General features: G+C 43.2%; 1 protein-coding gene across 2 annotated transcripts in view; it reads right to left on the bottom strand.

Annotated features, from left to right (window-relative positions):
• The window catches only part of USP43 (ubiquitin specific peptidase 43), an 81,479-nt gene that overhangs the window by 40,928 nt on the left and 22,673 nt on the right, over window positions 1-17,878 (bottom strand). For both annotated transcript variants that reach the window (XM_063456032.1, XM_063456033.1), the window contains exon 2: window positions 7,069-7,206. In XM_063456032.1, coding sequence (XP_063312102.1) covers window positions 7,069-7,206 — 138 coding nt within the window. The remainder of the gene's footprint in view (window positions 1-7,068; window positions 7,207-17,878) is intronic.

The following is a 17,878-nucleotide window of genomic DNA, read 5'->3' as shown; positions in this document are numbered from 1 at the left end:
CTTTAATATTAAGAACAATTTTTTTTTTAAGTGTTTTTGTTGGAGTGTAGGGAAATTGGATTCAATTATTGGTCTCTGGTGGCGGAGGCTAACTTTCGAGCTGATTGGACGTTTCTCAGAGAGAAATTCACCTTTTTATCAACTTATACCACGCAAAAATGATCAGCCACCTCTTGCAGCTTTACTGCAGTATTGAGAGACCCAGCATTCGTACTTTTGAAGCAGCTCTGCTAGTGTTTGGAAAATCTTTGGCGGCAGGTCTGCAAACTACTCAGCGCGGGCGAAAAGAGGCGGCCGATCTCTCTGCCCGTGGACTCCCTGTTATCTGCAGAGCCCACTTCAGCTTACACTCTCCCCCCGCCAGTAGGAGTTATCCTGGCACCTGTCGCTGGTGTTGTTGTGCCCGGTAGTACGTCTCATCAACCAAGCTGCAGAAGTGGCATCTCCTCCAACAAGGCGGACAAATGCATCCTAGACCCAGAGGCTAGCAGTCTCCCGTTTTGACCAGGCTGGACTGGCTATTTGCAGACTTTTGGACTAAGCTCCATCACTGATACCTACCCCTCCTGCGACTCCAGTACTGGAGGCCTCTCCTGCGCGACCTAAGAGGTCTAACCACTCAATGGTTAGACCTGAAGGCTGCAGAAATCATTGCGCCTACTGCTAATGAGAGCTGAGCCCTCACGTTGCTACCACCCTGGTCTGAGAAGGCCACGGCTTTGTACATACCGGGCGACCAGGGTCTTATCAGTGCAGCAGCTGCCACGGCAGCCTGTGAGTCTCTCCTAACAGCCCTGTCTGACTGGACAATTACCTACACACGAGCCTATGGTCATAGGGCGTCTTACTACTGTGAAGGACAGTGCTATGCCTTTGATGGGAATCAGTTAGCCATAGATCCGTGCCCAGGTCTGAATCTCAGGCACCCCAATACTGGAACCTGTCTCCACTGGGCCACACACAAGTTGCCATGACATGCATATTTGCTTATGTTTTACATTGTGTTTTTCAGTTTTGTGCTTTAAGCAATCATTTTGTCTCAATCTATATCAATCTTAATGTCTATACTCTCAACTAGTGTATTTACTGCTGAGAGTTCATAATGTGTAATAACATTCCACTACTTGCATATCCTGCATTTCTCTATTTTACTCAGATTAGATTTTTTTTCTATCTAGGGCCAGCTCAGCTTATGCCAATGATGTATAATTTTTTGTTATGCAGGTGCTTGCTGGCGATGTTATTCACTCTATCATCTGAATTAAAAAACTATAAATAACAAAAGAAGTTATTGGTTACTGACATATAAATTTAGCCTTCCAGTGTGAAAAGGAATAATCCAGTCACCAACACCTTGTCCAAAATCTTCCCCGGGGTAGTCAAATCGTTTGCTAATTATTATTATTTTTATTTTATTATTTATATAGCGCCATCATATTCCGTAGCGCTGTACAATGGTTTGACCACTTACCTGGGGTCTGACAGACACCAGTCTCAGCATTCGTTAAAACCATAAGCTCTCTGCATTGAGCTTAACCAGGCATGCACTGATTCTTTAAGGCCATGACACAGCCTTGCATTGTGAATATGCAACGTTTAGTTTATCACAAAACTTGCCTGGGATAGGATGAGTGCCCCCCCCCCCAAAAAAAAAGGATGTACAAAAAAAGTGGTTTTTTTTTGTGTGTTTTTTTTTTTTTTACAAAAGTATCAACTGGAGATTGTTATTGAAAAATTCACTTAAAGAGGCTTATATCTCAATGTAACCGTATACTGGCCGCGTATATATCTGGCATTAAGAAATTACACCTATCGCCTTTTTTGCATCCTGCTGCGCCCATCCGATTACGAAGAAGTGACCTCAGGCGAGTAGGTGACAGGAATACGGACATTGTTTCACGCTTGGAAGATTCGCTATTAGTCTGATCTGCATCTCTAATCCTGGGATGAGAGTGTATGTGCAAAGCCAGCTGCCGGGCTTAGTGTCACACTACGCACGCCGTCAGCTCCTCCATTCATCGAGTAGACTGGCCCATGTCTACTCAGCAGTATTCCGCCTTTGAAAGACGGCTGGAGTAAGAGATAAGAATCTGCTACCCATCCGGTTTGTCCTGACCTTTTCTGATGCAGAAATATGTGCAAATACACATGCTGAATTTGTGGCTTTCAATAAACTCTGAGTTATTTTTAACGGGGCACTGGCACCGCACCAGAATTTTAAATGCGACCTCACTGGATTTCACATCCGAAAAAAATAACAACCGCACCTCCACTCAAAAAAAACAAACCTCAACCTGAAATACAGGTCATGTTTTCTATATTGCATAAACCACCTCTGCCGGCAGGCTATTCACTGTACCTACACACGTTTTACAAAAAGAATAAGACACAAGAAAAAAACAAACTTAAAAAAACGCTAAAAAAAACAGACAGACAGGCAGAGGATTTAATCTATTTTAGTTGAAAGAATTCCGATGCCGGTCATTGGATGTGCATTAGGTTTAGTACTTCTCTTACATATGTGTTTATTTTTGTATTAGAGTGTTTCTTTAAGGCACCTAAGCAACATCTCAAGGTTCAAATGTCCGTACTTCTGACTTTGTCCTGTGACTACTTCCACTCTACTCAACTCTCGGCATGCTATATGCAACAGCTATGCCCCGTGACTGCTACAAAGGCTGAACCTTCCATTGTCTCTCATATTTAACATCCTTCTATGTTTCCTGTTCCTAACATGAAGTCATCTTTCTCCCAGTCTCCTGCCTCCCAGGTGCATCTCCCTGCATCTCCACTTCATCCGGACAGCTTCCCAACCAGCAAGCCCTACTCCACACTGTTTGCTTCACTGTAGACTTATAAACAATGACTCACCACCAGTATTAAACCTTTAATTATGCCTTAAACAATCATGAATGCCTTAATTGTTCTCAACCAGCAGTATTTTACTGATGACCTAAAATTGTCCTGCTAGATTTTTTTGTCTCCGCATCCGTTGTCTCCTTTTTGTTGTAAGCTCGTTTTGCAGTTCACTTTAGATTTAATTTGAGTTCTCACATTTGTAAATATCCCAGATAAAAGTGATATGCTGCACGAAGGGATAGAGATATACATGGGATTGGGGGAAAAAATAGGACGATTGAAAGTATGTTAGAGAGGTGCGACTCTGGCGAAGGCGAGACAAAGATGGGTGAGATACGGAACTTGCCCACTCAGCGGGGGCACAGAAGAAAGAGGACTAGAATTACAGTCACTTGGGAGCAGGGCCGGACTGGCCTACCGGGATAGCGGGCCAGTCCGGTGGCACACTCAGAGGGGGGCGGCCACGTCCGATACCTTGCGGCCGATGGCCGTATCTCAAGTTGTGTATGGAGGTGCCACCGTGCCAGCTGGCTGTCTTGCCGGTCCGGCGGCACACTCACTAATGCTGACAACCATGCAGCTGTCAGCACAGGAGGACTGAGGGAGGGGGCAGAGCTGACTATCATGCTCCCTCGCGGTTCCCACAATTCCCAGCACAGCCACAATATAGAGTAGTGATTACTATATGATGTGTCCATGCTGGGAATTGTGGGAACTATGAGGGAGCATGATAGTCAGCACTGTTCCCTCCCTCAGTCCTCCTGTGACAATGTCAGCATCAGGGGGTGGTGAAGGGTAGACATAGACACAGGGGGAGGGGGGACAAAGAGACAGAGGGGTAAGAGAGAGACACAGGAGGAGAGAGGAAAAAGAGACAGAGGGGAAAGAGAGAGACACAGCGGGAGGGGGAGAAAGAGACAGAGGGAAAAGATAGAGACACAGGGTAAGGGGGGCAAAGAGACAGAGGGGTAATAGAGAGACACAGGGGAGGGGGGACAAAGAGACAGAGGGGAAAGAGAGACACACGGGTGGCGGAGAAAGAAACAGAGGGGGGAAGAGAGAGACACGGGGGAGAAAGAGACACAGGGGGAAGAGAGAGACAGAGGGTGGATAGAGTGACACAGGGAAAGGGGGAGAAAGAGACAGTGGGGGAATAGAGAGACATGGGGAGAATAGGGGGAGAAAGAGATAGAGGGGGATAGAGACATAGGGAGGGGAGGGGAGGGAGGAGAGAGACACAGAGGGACTGGAGGGGGAGAAAGAGACACACAGAGGGACTGGGGGAGACAAAGAGACACACACACACACAGAGGGACTGGGAGAGACAAAGAGACACATAGAAGGTTTGTTGGGGGGACAAAGACATACTAAAGGGAAGGGGAACAAAGTGACACACAAGGTTTGTGGGGGGCAAAGCTGGGCTGGGGGAAAAAGACACAGAGTGGCTGGGAGTAGAGAAAGAGGCACACAGAGAGTCTGGCATTAGAAAGAGACACACACAAAAGGGGCTGGGGGAAAGAGACATACAGAGGCTGGAGAAGGGTAAAAAGAGACACACAGGGGCTGGGATGAAGTAAAAATTACACAAGGGGAGCTAAAAGAGAATTACAAGGGTGGATGTAAGAGACACAAAGGAGAAAATTGGAGACAAAATACACTCAACAAGGTATAAAAAAAAATCAAAGGAGGGAATAAGAAACACAAAAAAAGGCAAGAGGGGAGTTAAGAGAAACACAAGAGAAGATAATTTTTTTGTGTGTTTGGGGGGGATGCATTTTTGCCTGTGTCTCCTGCTCTCCCTGTAACTCAGTTCTTCGGCATGGGAGTTTATGCCGAAGAGCTAATTGACCGGTGAGAGAAAGACCTCTTATTTAATAGATTTTCCTTCCAATATATACATTTTGCTAAAAAAAAACTTGCTAACACAATGTACAGATAGACGTAACTGATGTGATTCTGACAGCAATACATACAAATATTGTGTGTATTAGTAACATATATAATTATGCCTATAATATTTAGACATATATTAATATACATTTATATATGCATAACACACACATAAATGCCATTAATATATAATATATATGTAATGAGCACGTATTGGCACAGTCTTGTTGCATACTCCAGCACAATCACATATTCAAAGTGAAGAGCGCACTCATAGGACTTCAAAATAAACAAGATAACTTTTTTACAGCGTTGCAAAAGCATACATTCACCATTTCAGTCCCATTACTAAAATGTCCTTAATATGTCAAGGTAGTTGGACTGAAACATTGATTACATGCAAATGTAATAAAGGCGCTCTTTTGTTTCTATCGTTGGAGTAATAGTTTTCAATTTGAAGTTATCTATTCCACCTCTATATCAGCACACTATGCTGGCGCGACGCATTATTGGGCTGGTATAGATTTTTTTCCAGTGCTGCTTTTAGTTCCCAGTCTGGCCCTGCTTGGGAGTCTGAATGAGGTTCCATAGATGAGCTGGTATATGGGGCATGAAATGAAGGAATATGGTGCTGTGAAATTAGAACAGTACGAACAGAATGTCAGCGAGAGTACTTGTGAACAGGGTGGTTATATACTTGGTTGGATGTAGGGCAAGACGTATAGAGTTTTAGCACTGATGAAGATACTGAGATGACGGCTGGTACTAGGTAATACCATTAAAGAAGCTGTTATAATGAAGAGACGGGTGTGAAGGGTGCGAGGTAGAAAGACGGAGATGTCAAAATAAATGTGCATAAGTCTGGCTCTCTGTTTGAACACTCAGCAGGATATTAAATAATTCAGGAGGTTCCTTTAAAGTGTTAACCCTTTACTGCCAGAGATGCAATCAGCATTTCTTGAACAGGACATTGCCAGTTTGGCAAACTATTCTTTATTGGTGACCTGGAAAATAGACAGATTAACCTCTTATGGGTCCTGTCTCAAATGTGTTCCAATATTTTATTCGTTACTTCATTTACTTTTAATAATTCGCACTCTAGTGAATAATCTAGCCCAGTGAATATTTTACACGATAACCATTGGTTGTGCAATGACAGCCACGCAATCGAAGTAAGTTTAAAAAGAAATACCGGTAATTTTTTTTTTTTTTAATTGTTCATCAATGTAGAAGAGGAAAATTTCCATACAATTTAGTAGCTTTTAGTTAGCTATTGGGTTGTCCCAAAAACCCTTTTATGACATTTCCCTTTTAAAACTTTAATTTTTTTTCCCACCATTTCCAAACCACAATTACAGCCTTTTTCGCTCCTGACGAGTGTTTTCTGTTAATTACCAGATCTGGCTGAATGGATTTGAAGGAGCAAATTAAGAAGGACTCAGCACATCTCGATTTATAATTAAGAGGGGATTAGGATGCGGAGAGTGCACACATTGCAAGGCTGGGAAAAAAACCCAGTTGTTTTTATCTGTATTCAGAACGAGATAAACAGGGGAGGAAAAAAAGCTGTATAATTTTATTTCAATCCTTATTTTACCACCACAGCCTTGCAGAATAATTGAAGAGCCATACAAAATATATATGATTTTATGCAGGATTTTTGTAGTCAGGGACATTGTGGTTATCTCCACGTTAGTAACCAGAAACACAGCATGGGGTGTGAGGGACAGTCTGTCCATGCATCGCTTTATGTCCTGATTAGATGTGACATTTGACATATGAACCTTTGCCCCAGATGCTGCTATGACCGTTAAATGCCATCTGATGCAAAGGGATAAAGAGTTAGGATAGCTCGCAAGATTATTTTGCACACTTTATATTCTCAACCAGTTGATAATCTGATCTTCATCCCCCAATCATGGTAACATATTGCCAGCAACTGCTCATTCAACATAAAAGCCACTGTGTGATTCCCTCTGCCGCTTAGTATTTCCCTGGTTTAGATTGCTAGCTCTGCAGGCGAAAGCTAGATGCTAATCCCATGTTTTAGCCGTGACCACCGCTCAAACCAATTGCCTAGTTGTGCCATCTTAAAAAGAAGCATTCCGATTGGCTCAACAATAAGTGCATATATAGGGATATTTCTTAAAAGTGTCACTTAAACTTTATTCAGAATTGTGTGAATTGTTGAGAATGAAAATTTTAGGCAAAAGTAACAGAACTGAAAAAAGTAACTTATGTATGTTTTCAATTTTGCTATTGGGAACCGGATAAACAAGGGATTAGGGTACATGGTGGGAATGTATGTGGATAACTAACCTTGGCCTGCGTTTTTGAGTTCTCACCATTGGAAGAATTAAGATCCTCGTTGACTTTGTCCAACAGCCAGAGCAGAAATTCCAGGGCATCATGTTGAGAATTACCCCGAAACTGTGAGCCATACTTAGAGACAACATTCTGAAAAAAGAGAACATGTAGACCTGATTAATCACCAGCCAATCAAATTCTACGGTTATGCATTTGATATTAGTCATAGTTCGTTTGAGCAAGACCTTTATTACCTCTTCTCTTGGTTACTATTCTGTATGTCAATTACTTGTTGTCAAATTTCCTTAATCTATAATTGCAAAGCAGTGCACAATATGTAGGCACTATATAAATGCTAATTAAAATAATAAAACTCTCTGTTTAGTGCATAAAGTCCTAGAACAACAACCTAGTCCAATTTTCACACTGATATCAGCACTGTTCCATTACCTCATTACCCTGTAATTACGAAACTTGGTTAAACTCAACACTAGATCATTGTTAGCCTCTGCCCGAGGGCTGTTCCATGAATCCACTACGTTTTCTGTGTTCCTCACATTTACCATCTGCTTACTGCTGAGCCAACCTGTTTTTCCAGTCTAATTCTCGGTGAAGGATTTCCTTAATCTACATTTTTGGAATTCCAAGTCAACATGCATAACATTTATATCATATCCACGCCGCCCTGTTCTCGTCCAAAATCAACAGAGAATATTAAAGAGCCACTCAACTCAAAACAATGACTTGTTTCTTTTACAACATACACCAACTGATTAAAAGGCATGTACCATCTAAGTTAAAAGCTGTTTTGTTTTTTTGTTGGTATTAAGTAATCCACAAATTGTGGTGAGATTCTACATTTCAGGCTCCAAAAAAAGGAAAAATAGCCCAAGTATATTTCCAGTTTGTATAATTTGTCTAATAAGGCAACATAAAATAGTCCTTAGATATCTTAATTATTCAAATTTTCTTCTTGAATGATTAAAATATAATAAAAAATACTAGTTTTATGCCAGTGAAGTGGGCGCATGTGAATGACGGGGATATTTTAATTGGGACAATTCTACTTCCTATAAAGTAACACCATTTAATAAATACTAAAAATATATTTATGTAAACTTTTTCAAACTAGTAATTTTTTTCAATGTTTAACTTGCTCTCGGTGGTACAGATGTATCCATGAAATTATGGTTACTAAATTGCCAGATTTTTACAGGACACAACACTTCACATTGTGACTGCCTGTAAACCAAATTAGCCGCTGTGATTAAAGGAATACTCCAAACAGCAGGCCTAATAGCAGAGACAGGTCATTAACCCGACTTGGAAATGCACAGTAATGCTGTAGCCTCTGACACATCACTACAAATAGAACAGGACTTCCAGCTCCCTCGGATTTCCAAATCGCTTTAATTACACACAAACTATGCAACACATATTTGGGGAAATATTTAAATAAGACAAGTCATGGCCTGACGGAAATGAAACAAAACAAAAATACTTTAAATAAACAAATTATGGATTTATGGATCATTTTAGTAACTCATATTTGCATAGATTAGCGAATAACTCTGTAAGATTGCACGTGACTCTGCTTAAGTGCTAGGAACCACGTGAATGCAAAGTTGCAGGCTAAAAAAAGCAAAACTGAAAAAAGATAACTAGCTTTTAGAAATAATAAACCTGTCAAGCTGAAGAGTCACTGGTAAAAAAAAAAAAAAAAAAAAATACAAACTTTAAAAAATTGCAAATCTCACTAATTCACTAAATCCAAAGTAATTTTTTTTAAATTTAAGGCCAAAGAACCAAAACCTAAGGCTACTTTGGCTTTAAATTTATTTTTGTTGCTATACATTTGCTCGGGCTCCCTCTAAGCTAAAAAGGTCATCCAGAAGTGGACCCCATACTTATTGTGCTGACAAGCTGACGAAAACAAAAAAAGGCCAAAATGATTGTCAGGGATTGCTGTATCTCTTGTGCAGAGAGGACTTGCCAGCATTTTGGCTTTGGACTGCTCTTATGGGTGAGATCAGTCCTGATATGAAAGTTGTTTAGGGTCTCTTTGTATAGGTACAAGAAAGCAAAAACATTTTTGAGACCTGAGCAGGGACTAATCGAAGGGCAAGTTACTGAGTTCTCATATTCTCTGTTTTGTGGCAAATTATATTTAAAATTCACTTTGAACTCGTAACAATTCTCTCTTTAGTGAATAAGTTGGTCAGTGCCAGCATTACCAGATCAACTATAATCTTCCCAATGCATTTCACCTCTACACACATATCACTTATCCATGCTAATGGAAAGCATGTGAGTAGTTCTGCCTTAAGGTATATGGTATTCATATTCTTTAGTAGGGGTATGCAAACTTCGGCATTCCAGATGTTGTTGTCAGGGTACCTGAGGTCTCTACCTCCGAGAGAGGTAGAGACTTAGTCGTTCATCCATCCGGACGGCCTGATTTCCCTCTTTCTCGCGGTCCATCCGGTCATGCAAAGCCGGCCGCGAGGGAGTGACTCCCTTTTATAGCATGACGCCCGGAAGTCGACGTCAGGACGTCAACCCGGAACGACCTGTCACTCAATTGGTTCAGGACCAATCAGGACTCGTCGGAGGTGTGTCTACTTATCTGAACAGGGCATTTAACAGTGCTTCTTTCATTAGCTCATTGCCCTGTCGTGGTTCTAGCTTGTTCTAGTCACTCAGTGCTCGTGTTTTCTTGTTATCCCTTTTGGTTTTGACCCGGCTTGTTTGCTCTTCTCTGCTTATCTCTGTTACCCTTGATTCGGCTTGTCTACCGCTTACCTGTCTTCTGTTATCCTCGACCTCGGCTTGTCTTTGACCATTCTCTACTGTACTACTTACGTTAGTCCGGCCATTCTAAGGTCCGGTATACGTATCTGGCTACTGTTTGTACTCTGCGTGTTGGATCCCTGTCCCGATCCTGACATTACGACAGGGCCCATGGATCCTGCAAGTACAAACAGTCAGCTTGGTTCTCCTGATCCTAGGTTTGAAGCCATGGATCACAGAATGGATCAGATGGCGCTAGCGCTACAGGCGTTATTATCTCGTGCCAATAATCCACCAGAGGAGTTACGTACTACTCCTATCTCTCCTGTAGGTTCAGGCCTAGAGGTAGCCACTGTAGGTGCTTCTTCTCGCATTACCCCACCAGTACGTTATGGTGGTGCTCCTGAGAAGTGTCGTGGGTTTTTAAACCAAATTAGTATCCACTTTGAATTGCAACCTCGCCCCTATCCTACGGATAGGGCAAAGGTGGGATTTATTATCACCTTACTCATTGAGAAGGCTCTGAGATGGGCCAATCCACTATGGGAGAACGATAACCCGTTAGTATATAACTATAACGCATTTGTAGCTGCTTTTAGAAGAACTTTTGACCCTCCAGGTAGAAAGGTTAATGCAGCCAGATTACTGTTACGCCTGAGACAGGAGAACCGAACACTTGTGGATTATGCACTAGAGTTCAGGTCTCTGGCGTCAGAGGTCAAGTGGAATGAGCAGGCGTATATGGACGTATTTTTGAATGGGCTATCAGATGTAATCCTTGACAAGGTTGCTACTAGAGAACTTCCTGAGAATTTAGAGGATTTAATTTCGTTCATTTCTCGTATAGATGAACGTTTAAGAGAGAGACAGAACACTCGAGAGAGGAACCGGAGACCTTCCGTTAGGTTAGCTCCCGCATTTCTAAGTCCTGACTCCACGGTCTCATTGCTCCCTGAACCTATGCAGATAGGCTATACCCGCCTCTCTGAGGAGGAGAGACAGTACAGGAGAAGGGAGGGGTTATGTATGTACTGTGGAGCCAGAGGTCATTTACTCTCGAACTGTCCTAACCGCCCGGGAAACGCTCGCACCTAAGTTTCTCTAGAGGACAGGCCTTGGGTGTTTCTATTTTGTCCTCTACTTCTAATTATAAAGATCACAGGCTTCTGCTACCAGTTTCCTTAACCTGGGAGAAGGAAGTAGTAAAGGCTATGGCCTTGATAGATTCCGGAGCTGCTGAGAATTTTATCGACCAAGCCTTTGCCACTAGACACAATATCCCATCCCAGTTAAGGGAGACACCCTTGGCCGTTGAGGCCATAGATGGTAGACCATTACTGGACCCCGTTATCTTTCGTGAGACCATACCCATTAACTTAAATGTTGGTATCCTACACGTGGAGAATTTATCTTTTATGCTCATTTCGTCCCCTTCTGTTCCCATAGTTCTGGGGTATCCATGGTTGAAGAGACATAACCCTATTATCGATTGGGAGTTAGGGGAGATACTCTCGTGGGGTCAGAGCTGCCAGGAGAGGTGTTTACGCAAGGTTTCTCCATTGGCTAATATTAATACACCAGGTAGTTCTACTCAGTCCACAGAGAAACAGATACCGTCCCTGTACCAAGACTTAAAGGCAGTATTCGACAAGAAGAATGCCGATTCATTACCTCCACACAGGTCATTTGATTGTAAAATTAAGCTTCTACCTGGTACTATGCCCCCAAGGGGTAATGTATATCCTTTATCTGTTCAGGAGAACTCTGTTCTAGAGGAATATATTCGTGAGAATTTAGAGAAAGGATTCATTAGGAGGTCTTCTTCTCCTGCCGGGGCTGGGGTTTTTTTCGTTAAAAAGAAGGATGGCACGCTGAGGCCTTGTATTGATTACCGAGGTTTGAATAAAATAACTATCAGAAATGCCTATCCTATCCCATTGATTACCGAGTTGTTTGATCGTCTTAAGGGCTCCAAAATCTTCACCAAATTAGATCTCAGAGGGGCATATAATTTGGTGAGAATCCAGCATGGACACGAGTGGATGACGGCGTTCAATACTCGGTATGGCCATTATGAATACACAGTTATGCCATTTGGACTTTGCAATGCTCCTGCAGTATTTCAGGATTTGATTAATGAGGTACTTAGGGAGTTTCAACATGATTGTGTTATTGTCTACCTGGACGACATACTGATACACTCTAGGGAGATTGAGACTCACCATAGACAAGTCAGAAAGGTACTACACAAACTTCTGCAACATGGTCTATACTGTAAATTGGAGAAATGCAGCTTTGACCAGTCGCAGATAGACTTTCTTGGTTACGTGATTTCTGGGGAAGGCTTTAAAATGGACCCTGACAAACTCCAATCTATTTTAGATTGGCCGTTGCCTAAAGGACTCAAGGCTATTCAGAGGTTTATTGGTTTTTCCAACTATTATAGGCGCTTCATTAAGGGATACTCTTCTATCATCTCGCCTATTACCAATATGACCAAACAAGGGGCTGATACTAAGACTTGGTCTACTGAGGCTCTTGTTGCTTTCAAGACTCTCAAAGAACTTTTTGCTTCTGCTCCCATTCTAGTTCACCCTGATACGACTCTGCCGTTCTTACTCGAGGTCGATGCCTCTGAGACGGGAGTTGGTGCTGTTCTGTCTCAAAGGTTAGGGGTGGACAAACCGTTACAGCCTTGTGGTTTCTTCTCTAAGAAATTATCTGGGCCTGAAAGCAGATATGACATCGGCGATAGGGAACTGTTAGCGGTCATTAAGGCTTTAAAGGAGTGGAGACATTTACTAGAAGGGACATTACACCCTGTTACTATTTTAACGGATCATAAGAACTTGTCTTATATTGGGGAGGCTAAGCGCCTGTCCGCCAGGCAAGCTCGTTGGTCCTTGTTCCTCACTCACTTTAATTATGTACTTACTTATAGACCTGGTTCTAAGAACTCTAAAGCCGATGCTTTGTCTCGTCAATATGAACCGTTCACTATAACTGAGCCAGTCCTTTCCTCGATAGTTCCTAAGGGTAACATCCTCGCTAACACGAATCTCAGGATTCACTCTCCGTTGCTTACTGAGATCATGAAATTACAGCATCTTGCGCCCAAACAGACTCCTGGGGATCGACACTTCGTTCCCGCCACTCTCCAACTAGAAGTGTTACGCTGTTTCCATAACAGCAAGGTGGTTGGGCATCCTGGCATTCGCAAGACGTATGCTTTGATCTCTAAAGATTTCTGGTGGCCTGATTTACGTAAAGATATTAAAGAATTCATCGGGGCGTGTGAAGTTTGTACCAAGAATAAGCAACCTCATTCGCTCCCATGCGGATTTCTGCACCCTTTAGAGGTTCCTGAAAAGCCATGGTCCTGTTTGGCTATGGACTTCATTGTTGATTTGCCTATCTCTAAAAAGCAGACTGTTATCCTCACTGTGGTGGACAGATTTACTAAGATGGCTCACTTCATTCCCTTACCTAAACTCCCATCTTCGCCCGAATTAGCAGAGATATTCGCTAGGGAGATCTTCCGTTTACATGGGATACCTTCCCAAATTGTATCTGACAGAGGTTCCCAATTTGTTTCCCGTTTTTGGAAATCCTTCTGCTCTCAACTAGGCATCAAATTGAATTTTTCTTCTGCCTACCATCCTCAGTCCAATGGAGCTGCTGAACGCACCAACCAAAAGGTTGAACAATATCTACGTTGTTTCGTTTCTGAACACCAGGACGATTGGGTCGGTTTGATTCCTTGGGCGGAGTTTGCACACAACAATCTCGTTTGTGATTCTACGCATTCTAGCCCCTTCTTCATGAATTATGGCTTTCATCCTTCCATTCTTCCTTCGGAGTCTTCTTCCCAAGGGGTACCGTCGGTTGATGTCCATGTTGCCAATTTAAGGAAGTTGTGGGACCAGACTCGACAAATTCTTCTGCACAATTCTATGCTGGTGAAAAAACACGCTGACAAACGTAGAAGGGCAGCACCGGTGTTTGTTCCAGGTGATAGAGTATGGTTAAGTACTAGAAACATTCGGTTAAAAGTGCCTTCCATGAAGTTCGCTCCTCGGTATATTGGACCTTACAGGGTGTTGGCTCAAATTAACCCAGTTGCGTATCGTCTAGCTTTGCCTACTACCTTACGCATTCCTAACTCGTTCCATGTTTCGTTGCTGAAACCACTAGTTTGTAACAGATTCTCCTCCACGATCGCCCCTCCTCGCTCTGTTCAGGTGGAGGGTCAGGAGGAGTATGAGGTCAATTCCATCGTCGATTCTCGAATCTCCCGGGGGAGAGTACAATATCTGGTCGATTGGAAAGGATATGGTCCTGAGGAGAGAAGTTGGGTACCTCAGGAGGATGTTCATGCTCCCCGTCTCCGCAGGGCATTTCACTCTCGCTTCCCTTCTCGTCCTGGTTCCTTCCGCCCGGTGGGCGTATCTGAGAGGGGGGGTACTGTCAGGGTACCGGAGGTCTCTACCTCCGAGAGAGGTAGAGACTTAGTCGTTCATCCATCCGGACGGCCTGATTTCCCTCTTTCTCGCGGTCCATCCGGTCATGCAAAGCCGGCCGCGAGGGAGTGACTCCCTTTTATAGCATGACGCCCGGAAGTCGACGTCAGGACGTCAACCCGGAACGACCTGTCACTCAATTGGTTCAGGACCAATCAGGACTCGTCGGAGGTGTGTCTACTTATCTGAACAGGGCATTTAACAGTGCTTCTTTCATTAGCTCATTGCCCTGTCGTGGTTCTAGCTTGTTCTAGTCACTCAGTGCTCGTGTTTTCTTGTTATCCCTTTTGGTTTTGACCCGGCTTGTTTGCTCTTCTCTGCTTATCTCTGTTACCCTTGATTCGGCTTGTCTACCGCTTACCTGTCTTCTGTTATCCTCGACCTCGGCTTGTCTTTGACCATTCTCTACTGTACTACTTACGTTAGTCCGGCCATTCTAAGGTCCGGTATACGTATCTGGCTACTGTTTGTACTCTGCGTGTTGGATCCCTGTCCCGATCCTGACAGTTGTTCACTATATCTGGCATAATGCTCTTACAGCCATAATTCTGGCAAAGCATCACGTCACATGCAGTCCACATCACCTGGAGTGCTGAAGTTTGCCTACCCCTGTTTACACAATTCCGTGTTGATTAAAGACTTGATTTTTACTTGCAGATTTATATTCCTATGCTCATATCTGGTATTCCTTATTACAACATCAGATGGTGACCCAGTAACCCTACTAACCCCAATGGTCCGGCACTCAAAGAATGACTCTCTGAGTCATTGTGACGCATGAGGGACATTAAGGGAACACTTAAAGGGACACTATAGTCACCTGAACAACTACAGCTTAATGTAGTTGTTCTGGTGAGTATAGTTAGTTCCTGCAGGCATTTTCATGTAAACACTGTCTTTTCACGGAAAAGGCAGTATTTACTTTGCTGATTAGGGACACCTCCAGTGGCAGTCACTCAGAAGGCCAATAGAGGTGCTTCCTGGTTCAGGGCTGCACATTGTCCAGCACTGACGTTTAGTGTTTACACCCTCAGCATGGAGACGCTGAAATTTCCCCATAGAGATGCAATGAGTCAATGCATCTCTACGAGGCGTGGCATTTTTCAGGCATGCGCATTAGCCTTCCAATGCTTTCCTATGGGAAAGCATTGGACTGGCTGAGATAATTAATTCTGGCAATCTCAGCCAGGAGGCAGATCAGGGGCAGAGACAGCACTGGCAGATGCACGTAGCGCTGGGATAATGGTAAAGTGTCTATAAATTAAGGGGGCAAGGAGGGCCGGCCACCTAAATAGTGTTTTTAACGTATGGGGTCCGGAATACATATTTATATTCCTGACCCTATAGTGTTCCTTTATAGTGATCTGATAGAGGTGCTGAACACAACGCTCCCTCCAGATAGTGAGGGGGTCCAGAGCCAAGCAGGTAGAGATCTCTGCTGGCTCAGAGTCTATGGTACATAGGCAGCCGCCTCTGCCACCTTATGGGCAATCTGGTTCTGTTTAAATATATTAAAACTAATGTCAACATGTAAACGTTACCAAAATAACTGGAAATTGTAAACAATTTTCCCAACTTGCCCATTTTTTTGCCTTAAGTTAGTATTCCCTAGTAAATTATTCTAAAATTTTCAGTTTACTGAATGAATACCATATATTCTTTGCGTCTGACCTCACTGGTTAACCTTTAACCCTCCACTCAGACAGGCTGCATTGTTTAAATTTTGGGACCTTCCTGAATGATCTGGTTTTCCACTCTCTGTTGCACAGAGTACCTGCTGGCAGAGCAGGTGCCAGAGTATCGAGGGGAATACAGCCAATGTAAAGTGACATGGATAGGTGCACCGGTCCGTCCTGTTCTGTGACATGGCCTTATTGTGTGCGAGAAACCAGTTTATCTGTATCCAAATCCCACTGACGAAAAAACATGCCAGTTAACCCACGCACTGCTTGATCAGCTCTAACCCAGGGCTTCAGTCCATTCTGAACCTTTTTATTTGGGAAGCAAGTTCATAAAAAATAAAAAAAAACTATTGGGGTTTTATTTGTGAAACTGTATATTGTGGTGAAGGGAAACCTGTATCTACAGATTATACCAATTAATAAAAAAATATCAATTGATTTGGCTTTTCCAACTCTGCAATGATGGTCTAACAGGGTTATTCACGAAACTGAGAATTGTTGGGATTTCAAAGCCAACCTAGCCAATCTAGAAACAGGGGCGTAGAAATTAACCCCCCTCCCCCCCCCCTCCCAAAAAAAGGAAATATATGTATACACTTGTCTGAGGGACTAAACAATAAACTTGTTCGTCATGACAATCAACCTGTCCTGACGCACAAAGTCATTTCAGATTGCGGCCCCTGCCTAGAATCCTGGACATGGACAGAAATATTAATTAAATTCAGAATTTTTGCAAATGAAATCGAAATGGAAAAACTGAGAAGAAGAAAAAAATAAGCTAATCTAAAAAAATCTCCAGTTTGGCTACAGTCACAAACTTTTTATCTTTTGCATCAACTTTTTAATTCAGATTTAATTTGTGAGTGTCTCATCCTGCCCCTCCTCACCCATAATTTCTCCCTCTGTATATGCGGTGTGTGGTGTGCACCGACTGTGTGTAATGTGTGCAATGTGTTGAGTGTGCGCTGCCTATGTGCAGTATATCTATGGTATTCTCCGGTTGGTTGTAATTTGTCCATGGTGTGTGCAGGCTTTGTGTAATGTGTGTGATGTTTGCTGGCTGTGTGTAATGTGTGAGGTTTAGTGACTACGTGCAATATCTGTGTGTGATATTTGCTGGTTGTACGTAATGTTTCTGTGTGATGTATTTTGGCTGTGTGTAATGTGTTTTCTGGTTCTGTGTAATGTGTGTTGATTGATGACTTTTTACAAAGTATGTGATGTGTGTTGTCTGTGTGTAACAAATGACTGTAATGATCCCTGTTTTATTTTCTGTTTGTTAAGTCCCTGATGGTCCAGTGGGGAGAGTGTGGTCTGCACCTTTGTCAGGTGCAGACCACAGTAATTGTTCTCTCATGGTCAGACACTCAGTGAGTCAGCACAGCTGCAAGTATTCCCAGCCTGCGCTCTGACTCATTAGTGAGTCCTGATGTTTTATCAAAATCCCCTACTTTGTTAGAATTTCCTACCCCTGTCACTTCCGGTAAAGCAGTCACACCGGAAGTGAGGCTGAATCAGCTGGAGGTCAGCTTACCTGTGTGGGGAACTTGCGCCGCATCAGGAGGGGGGTATGAGATTCTTACGGGGAGCCATGAACATGCACAGCACGTGCTATGGTGTGGGTACATTGTGTGTGGACATGCGCTGAAGGGGGTCCTTCCAGGGGCACGTGCACATGACGTCACTGATGCACATGCGTGGTATCGGGGAAGAGTTTTCTAATGCTACGAGCGCACATGCACCAGAATCAGCTGTGCAGGATTCGCGCTCAGTAAAGGGTAGGGAATTCTGATGTTGCTACTGCGCATGCGCTGGACCAGGGCATGCGCA

The sequence above is a fragment of the Pelobates fuscus genome, chromosome 5 (genome assembly GCF_036172605.1).
Source record: "Pelobates fuscus isolate aPelFus1 chromosome 5, aPelFus1.pri, whole genome shotgun sequence".
Classification (NCBI taxonomy): Eukaryota; Metazoa; Chordata; class Amphibia; order Anura; family Pelobatidae; genus Pelobates; species Pelobates fuscus.
Note: the sequence above shows the minus strand (reverse complement) of the source record. Positions and strands in the feature narration are given on the sequence as shown.